General features: G+C 29.2%; 1 protein-coding gene across 1 annotated transcript; it reads right to left on the bottom strand.

Moving 5' to 3' along the window:
- Positions 1 to 1,149: 1,149 nt before the first annotated feature.
- On the bottom strand, positions 1,150 to 6,221 carry LOC130898402 (synaptobrevin-like). Its single transcript, XM_057807673.1, has 4 exons — positions 6,029 to 6,221; positions 5,796 to 5,860; positions 4,706 to 4,925; positions 1,150 to 4,023 (listed from the first exon to the last, which is right to left on the bottom strand). Exons 2-4 carry the CDS (start codon positions 5,850 to 5,852, stop codon positions 3,947 to 3,949), a joined length of 354 nt encoding a protein of 117 aa, XP_057663656.1. The 5' UTR covers positions 5,853 to 5,860; positions 6,029 to 6,221; the 3' UTR covers positions 1,150 to 3,946.
- Between the last annotated feature and the right edge of the window lie 1,758 nt (positions 6,222 to 7,979).

Raw genomic sequence — 7,979 nt, 5'->3', positions numbered from 1 at the left:
ATTTGAACCAATCTCTTAATATACATGCAGTTCTAAAGTCTATTATGTATCAAGCGACTATAATACGACCTTACAGAATCAAAAACCAACTATGTACAGACCTCTAAATTAATTCCACCAAAGTTTACTTTTACATTGAACGTATTACTCGTCAGGATATTGATAAGAGTTAAAAGGGGATCAGTTAGGGTGACTGTCTACGATGCAACTGTTTTGAAACCGAGGTTGCAAACCAGTTGATCTTGCAACAGTTTTGAAATCAAAATAAAACTTTTTCAATGTATTATGACTCAGATGAGGAAGACGTCATTGATTATTATCAATACCTCACACAACGCAGGGTACAGAGGAATATGGAATCCATCCATACCTAAGTCATAATGTGAATTCGTAGACTGTTCGTAGCAGCACAAGAACTGTCTCGAGACATATAGAACGTTTATCGAATGTCGATAAAAAGCTGTTTTACTACTTCTCCCACAAATTTTACGTTAATCAAATGAAACAACACCCGTAACGCAACTGCGATCGCGGAATCATGGTCACGTACAACAATTGCAAACTAGTTTCATTCGAATCATCTCGTGTACGGCTCCCCGCTGTTATACGTTGCCGAGATTGGCAAACAGTTGCAAGATGAACTGGTTTGCAATCTTTGTTTCAAAACAGTTGCATCGTGGGTGATAATTTATTCGTTAAGGTATGGGATTACAAGGACAAGCAGTATTCAGGACTAAACTTAGGTTTAGACCACATTTCACGGAGAGTTTCGCTCATATAAAGATGATTCTTTCATTAGTAGACAGATCTACTAAGACAACCGGTATTAAAATTATGACTCAACTTTGGGTTGATCCGGATTTAGATAAAGCTACTATATTGAAAGTATGTTTCATAACAATTCAATTTTCCACAAAATTTTTATCGATTTTCCCAGAAAAAGGAAGAGAAACTTGGCAATCAGCAACTAAACAAAAGGCGATAAGAAAAACATTTGATAAAGCTGCTAGAGCTCATACAAATAGCTTTAGCTTTAAGTCAATTTCCAATCCCAGGAATGAGATAATCAGCTGGGAACAAATTTTCATGTATGTTTGTCAGTTTAATGTTTACAACAATAGCCATTAATGAAGAGAGAAAATAAAAACATTTTTGTAAATAAATATTTATTAAGATAAATATAATTAAAAGTTCCTCTATCAAATAGACATATAATTAATTCTAATTGTAAAGATAAATTCCCATCCAAAATGTTAATAGTCATATAAAAGTGGCAAAACATAATACTAACAACAAATATGTATTGTATGTAACAATTAGTTTATAAATAAATCAAACAAAAATTTTTACTATAACCAACAGTATGTTTTTGTTGGAATTCTTAAGGCTGATAAATTGACAATAAAGATGACAAATACTTGATTAATTTCAATTTATAATTGAACCAATAAATTTTTTTTGAAAGTTTAATAGCTATGTATTGGTTTGTATTTCGATAATTGATAAGCTGAAAAATTAGACTGACATTATAAAAGATAGATATTTCTTTACCTCGTTCTTTTAGCTCTTGTCCCTGATTACCAATATGAGAAAAATTAGGACAATTTTCTAAAATATTATCTGTGTATAGGTGTTAAAAACCAGTAGAATACAAAAATAAAACATTTTGAGGTTCATATACTGTTGAGTTTAATATAATTATAGTTTTTATTTGATTTATTATGTACAAGTTCTACAAAGAAATTCAAACCATCACAGTTACTTTGTGCAGGTTGTCCATATGATGGTGTTATACGTTTTATAAAATATATAAAAATTCCACTTAACCATATAGATGAAAGAAAACTCCTGCATTGTTTGATAAATGTCATTGCAAGAAAACACTGAAAATATTTTCAACAAAACTAGTTCTTCATTATCAGTTAAAGGAAAAAATATTTTTAACAAATTTAGTATAGAAAAACCAAAAGAATATTTTTATATGGCAATCACACCAAGGAAATAATGAAATAAAAAACAAAGTTGTGCTTCATTGTCATCTAGGAAAAACATTGAAATTTGAATTAAACTAAAACTGAAAAACGGGGGATAGATGCAAATATGGACAGGAAGTTGGTAAATAGAACAAGTATCGAATAGAGGGACACAGAAATAAAGTTATGAAAACTGGGAATAATCAAACAATTGTAATGAAGAGAAACAATAAAAGATATGGATTCATCAATTAAAACAAAGATAAATTCGCCTATGCAATCAGACGCTATTATTTGAGTGTATGTAGTAACATATTCTTCTTCATACAATATTTTCTTGTTTTAATAAAACTTCCCTTCATCAACAAGTTCTTTTTCCAAATTAAATACAAGTAATAAACAAACTATTTATAGAAATAGAATAAAACAAATGCAATCAAATTAACCTTGACTATTCGAACTAAAATATTTCCTATTGGAAAAATTTGTTAATGTACATATGAACAACCGACAATTAACTTCCATTTTTTAAAAAGAATGACCATATCAATAAAGATAAACAAACTACCTGTTCCGATAAAGTTTTCATTGTGCTCTAATTCTACAATATAACAAAAACAAACATATAACATCTTGAGATATAATATTTTAAAATTTGTGTGAATTTAAGACAAAACCATAAATTAGTAACTAGATTTTTGGGGCCTCTTATAGAACCCAGAGAGAAGTGTGTGCAATTTATGATGTTTTTTGACTAAAAATTTCAATGAAACTCTGAAAATACAATACAATACTTCAAAACTAGAGATATCATAAATTTAAAAGAGAAAAATTCACATTCAAATGATTGAGAATGAAAATACAATGATATATTCTATTTTTTAGTGATAATTCATCTTTTTTGTAAGAATAAAGCCTAGCTTTGATATTTTGATTGATTACATTATATTAAAAAATTCATCTCATATGTTTTATATTTATTAATATGGTCAGTTCAATATCAAAAATAGATTTATATATCAAGGTAATACTTTCAGAATTTAGACATTTTACTATAGATTGTAAGTGATTGTCTTTCAATATATGAAGGCACATTTTAAGGCTTCTACTTAAGTAGCTACAGAACTTCAAAGAACCAAACACTTTCTCAAAGTGACAAATAATTAATAATGAAAGTCTCAATACTAATTTGTAATTTTTGGATCCATTGATTGTATCAATACACATTTTTTACTAACTCTATACCAATACCAACATTACAAGTCTAGTCTTCGAGCAGGATAAGTATCAGTGACCTATCAAAGGCTCTCGAAGTACTAGACAGGGTAATGGTGATTGTTAGTTTAGTGTAATCAACAATGTCAACAGAATAGTCTCAGTATGTGATCAAAAATGTTTAAGGTCTTATGCTACAATATATTAGGTATTTTTCAATATATTTGCCTTTCAAAGTATTATTATTATTTAGAAAGGGAATTTCACTTATTATTAAATAAATCTTGTTCAAAAATATATTATTGGATTTCAAATTGAGAAAGTGTGTTTCTTTGCAATCAAGAGGATTGGTCATCATATTTTTTTTGGTAATTTGACAAGATTAGTATACAGCAAATTACAATAATAATCATAAATTCAACAATGTATGTTGAATTTAATTCATATTATTGAATTTTTTGTTCAATTGACCTATATTAGAAATAAAAGTGGAGTCAGTTCCATCACAAGTGCTATTACTTTCATAGCACTCATTTTGTTATTGAACCAAAATCTAAATAGGCCCTGTTGATGTTGAGCTTTTGACTTGATCTACGAACTATTATACTACTATATTAATTAAAAAATATGTACCAATACAAACACATTTTGAAGGAAAGTCAGAACCAAGCACATGTGTTCCTAAAGTTATTTTGATCTGTTATTTTATAATGATACAGTAACATAAAATATTCAGTTAAAGGATATATTAAAACCATTTATGATGATGGTGCTGCTGTAACTGCTTGTGTAGCCGGTGCATCACTGTCATTACTGAACGACTTGGCAATTGATACTATAAAAAATGAAAATAAAATGAATAATAAAAGAATGGTTTAATTATAAATCCATTTTCTAGATGCAGTTTATCAAATTTTATGCATTTGTATTTTTGTATTGAAAATGTCCCACTTTCAAATTGATGATATAGGAAATTGCTAAACTGTTTGTACTAAGTAAACATGACCAGTTTAAACCAATTTAAGTAGTTCAAGGGCAATTTCCAGTTAATAGGAAATCTGCAGCTCATTTTATAAGAATAAATTTACAGGGTGATTAATTATAATTGGAAGGAATGAAAGGATTCTGTTATATATCATATTTCTATACACATGTATTGTTATTTCTAGATTTTATTATTATATGATCACATGTTCCAAAAATAATTTTATCTATTTTATCATCTCTCCTTACTTTATCTAATATTTGGGTAATTTAATAGTATTATTGAATGTATGTACCAGTTTTATTTTAACTTAAAAAGAATGGTAAAAAAGAAAGTAGTAGTTGATGAATATATTCTTTCCCACATGCAAAAATTGAATAATCCAGTAATAATAGGATGAAATTTTAATTATTTCATAAAAGATTATAAATAAATTTATTAAAACCATTGATAAAGACGCTCTAATAGTTAACTTAATATAATATCTTGTTTTAGTACAAGTAATTTTTGTTTAATATTTAATGTGTCTTACCAATAATAATTATTAGTATAACTGCTCCAATAACTCCCATAATAATCATCATCTTGATATTTTTCCACCAATACTTCCTTTTCAACTTCTGAGCTTGCTGTTCGAATCTTTTTCCACCTTCCTGAAGAGCATCTGCACGACTGTCCAGCTCTGAGAGTTTCTGATCTCTTTCCAAAACTTTTTCAACATTCACCCTCATAATACCAACCACTTCATTTACCTATACATTGATTTATATAAATAAAATATAAAATTCAATACAATTAGAAACAGATTAGTAAATTTGGATTATTCTAAATGGAGGTTTGGTTTCCTTTCAAAAAGTCTAGTTGAATAAAAAATCAACCTCTACCACAACAATACAGTTCACAACTACCATCACACAGTTGGCATGTTTAATATAGCCAGTAGTGACCCACGAAAAAACAATTTCTCTCATATGAAACAACAGATCGTTTGATGTTCAACATACAAGAATTATTAAAGTTGTGAAGATTTAAAAAAACAGTTTATTAGATTCAGTCAGTTACAATATAAAAAGATTCCTGTAACATTAGAAAAACCCAATGGTAAACAGTTTGTCAGGTGTGGAAACAATTTCAGATGTTATTAATAATATAGAGAACAAGGAAGTTATCATGGAAATAATTGATACTTCTTCATGGCAATCTGAGGAAAGTAGTGATGAAGAGTTCTCCATTAAAGCATCCCATGAACAATTTTAATATAAAAAAGGGCAAAACTCTTTGCCTACTGTATATAAAACATAATCAAAGGCCTAAGGTTACTGAACAGTGGATTAAAGTACTTTTATTATTTGTAGATCTCAAAATAATGGATATTGTTAACACTACGAACACATGTGTTTAGCAAAAGCAAATACATTTGTACAAGATAATCTTGTCAACTTCATAATAATAAGTTCAGATCAAAATAGAACATATGCTGTCTGAAAAATTATATCAATAGAAGTTACATATGAGAACATTCCATAAAAACAAAATTGTATACAGCAAATGAAAAGACATACAATTTGGTAAAATGTTTTATGGGTGACAATCATAATACAACAGACGGCAACTTTATTTACCTGTTGTTGGGTTTGTTCCAATTTAGAAGGCATTCTGCTTGCACTTGGATTTTCCATTTCTGCCTCTGGAAAAAAGTAAGTAGTACTGGGCATTATTTTGATTAAATATCTAAATATAGATAACTTATCAGCTCTACAGAATACATTAAATTAAATATGAGACAGTAGGATTTCGATAAGAATGACAAATTGACAAAATACCATAACAAATAATATTTTATTTGGAAACTCACATGAAAATCTTTTTCAAATAAAGGAAACAGTAATATATATTCTGAAGATGAAATTTTCGTGTATCAACTTATTAAAATTAAACGAATTGTATGAAATAATTATCACAAAGAATAAAAAAATATGACGTTTGAAATTTTAACATGCAACCATATTCACTAGTGACGTCATTTTATTAATCAGAGTCGCCAACCTAATAAAAGAATCATACGTGTAAGTTAACCAACAATCAGTTCCTGTATTTACGAAACATTTCTACTAATTATATGCCCTGCTTAGGTCTATTTCGGAGATGACAAAGATATAATATATGTTGATAATGAGCAATAGTCTAAAATTTCGCAAGATCTCGCAAATATCAGATTATAGCATATTTTATGGAATAACAGTTATCAACGTATAAATTGAAATTTTAATGCAATCTCTTAAGATAAATATGAGGAAGTACGTCATTCTCACAATTAGCTAAGATTGATCTAGGACCCGAGGTATGAGTATTGAAATATTGACACAGAAGACTACTAATAGTATTAATTTTGTGATAATAGTTGCATTCAGCGGACGAAACCGTTGTGCAACAGTTGTATAACTCTATCGAAACTAACGCCATGTTTAGGAGCGCTCTTAATTTGTGCTAGGTAGCGATAGCGGAAGTGAAATTTGTTAAATCTACTGTGTTCTGTGATTAAACGTCAAGTTCTAACCTTTCAATAATTTCATTTTGAATTATAATGACAATTTTTTATACATATAAAAATGGGTGAGTGATGAATAGACCTCGTAAATCTTCGAAAAGGAACTAGACAACCTCCACATTTAGCACTTACTACAATACTTGTTAAGTTTAATAAAAACAACCAAAATAGCCTGTTTTGAAAATACACCTGTCATAAACTAACAAGACACAGAAAACAAAAACAGTCTTGACAGCGAACGCTCAACATGTTCCCGATCGTTACCGTTACTGATAGGTAGCAGTAACGCTATGCGCTACATTCACTGAATGCGACCATAAAGGATAATTCATGCGTTACAATTAATTTTTCTTATCTTGATAAACGAATTCAATCATTTTTCTTCTAAGAAAGGTTACAACTTGACGTTTGAGCACAGAACGCAGTTGATTTAACAAATTTCACTTCTGCTACCTAGCACAAATTAAAAATCATAGAACTCGTAGTGTCATGATTGACATGTTTGATTGAAACGTACCCAAGTTGTTTTTAAATTAACGGTTTTTGTATTTACGTAGTAAAATCGTGATTTAAAAAAACCTTGAATTCATTTCAATATCTGCGATAAATGCCTTGTACTTACAAATTTATAGAAAAAGTTTACAGTATGATTGCGTTGGCCGTACTTAGTTGGTAAAAAAGTACGTGAAATTTTGGTTTTTTGCGAGTGTAGTTAGACCATGTTTTCATTTATTTAGTTTGTATAAAATTTTAACGTTTCATTTCTCGATTGGAGTATTTTCAAGAGAAAATGATAAGAACATTTAATGAAAATACGTTTTGATGGGAACCGTATTATTTGGGACTGACACTAAATGCTCCTACGAACCTAATCAGCGAAATGCGACTTTAAGATCTGCTGCTAAAGCATTGAGTTCCAATATGATACATCCAAAGCTGATAGAGACTAAGAATTCTATAAGAAACTTAGTTAGCCTTGCAAGAACAATGTCGTTTAGTTTGATATCCTGGTCATTCAGGAATCAATAGGAAACGAGGAGGTCAAAAAATAAGCGCAAAAACTGTCAACAAGCCTAGAACCTTTCTCAACATATAAAAATGAACTTCAGGAAACGGATCTTGAAAACAATTACTCTGGAACTAGAAAGACAGTTTTAGATGATCTGAAGTCAGCTGTGAAATGAGGCCATTAGACCTTGAAAGTTGCATTATAATGATACTCTCTATATATAGTCTAAAGTAAAATGTTGATATCCCT

This window comes from Diorhabda carinulata, chromosome 10 (genome assembly GCF_026250575.1).
Source record: "Diorhabda carinulata isolate Delta chromosome 10, icDioCari1.1, whole genome shotgun sequence".
NCBI classification, from domain to species: Eukaryota; Metazoa; Arthropoda; class Insecta; order Coleoptera; family Chrysomelidae; genus Diorhabda; species Diorhabda carinulata.
This window is presented reverse-complemented; position numbering and strand designations above follow the sequence as displayed.

Coding starts and splice junctions, on each gene's coding strand:
- LOC130898402 (XM_057807673.1), bottom strand. CDS start 5,852: ATGGAAAATCCAAGTGCAAGCAGAATGCCTTCTAAATTGGAACAAACC. Junction 4,926..5,795: donor TGGAACAAACCCAACAACAG/GTAAATAAAGTT, acceptor ATCAATGTATAG/GTAAATGAAGTGGTTGGTAT. Junction 4,024..4,705: donor TATACTAATAATTATTATTG/GTAAGACACATT, acceptor CATTTTTTATAG/TATCAATTGCCAAGTCGTTC.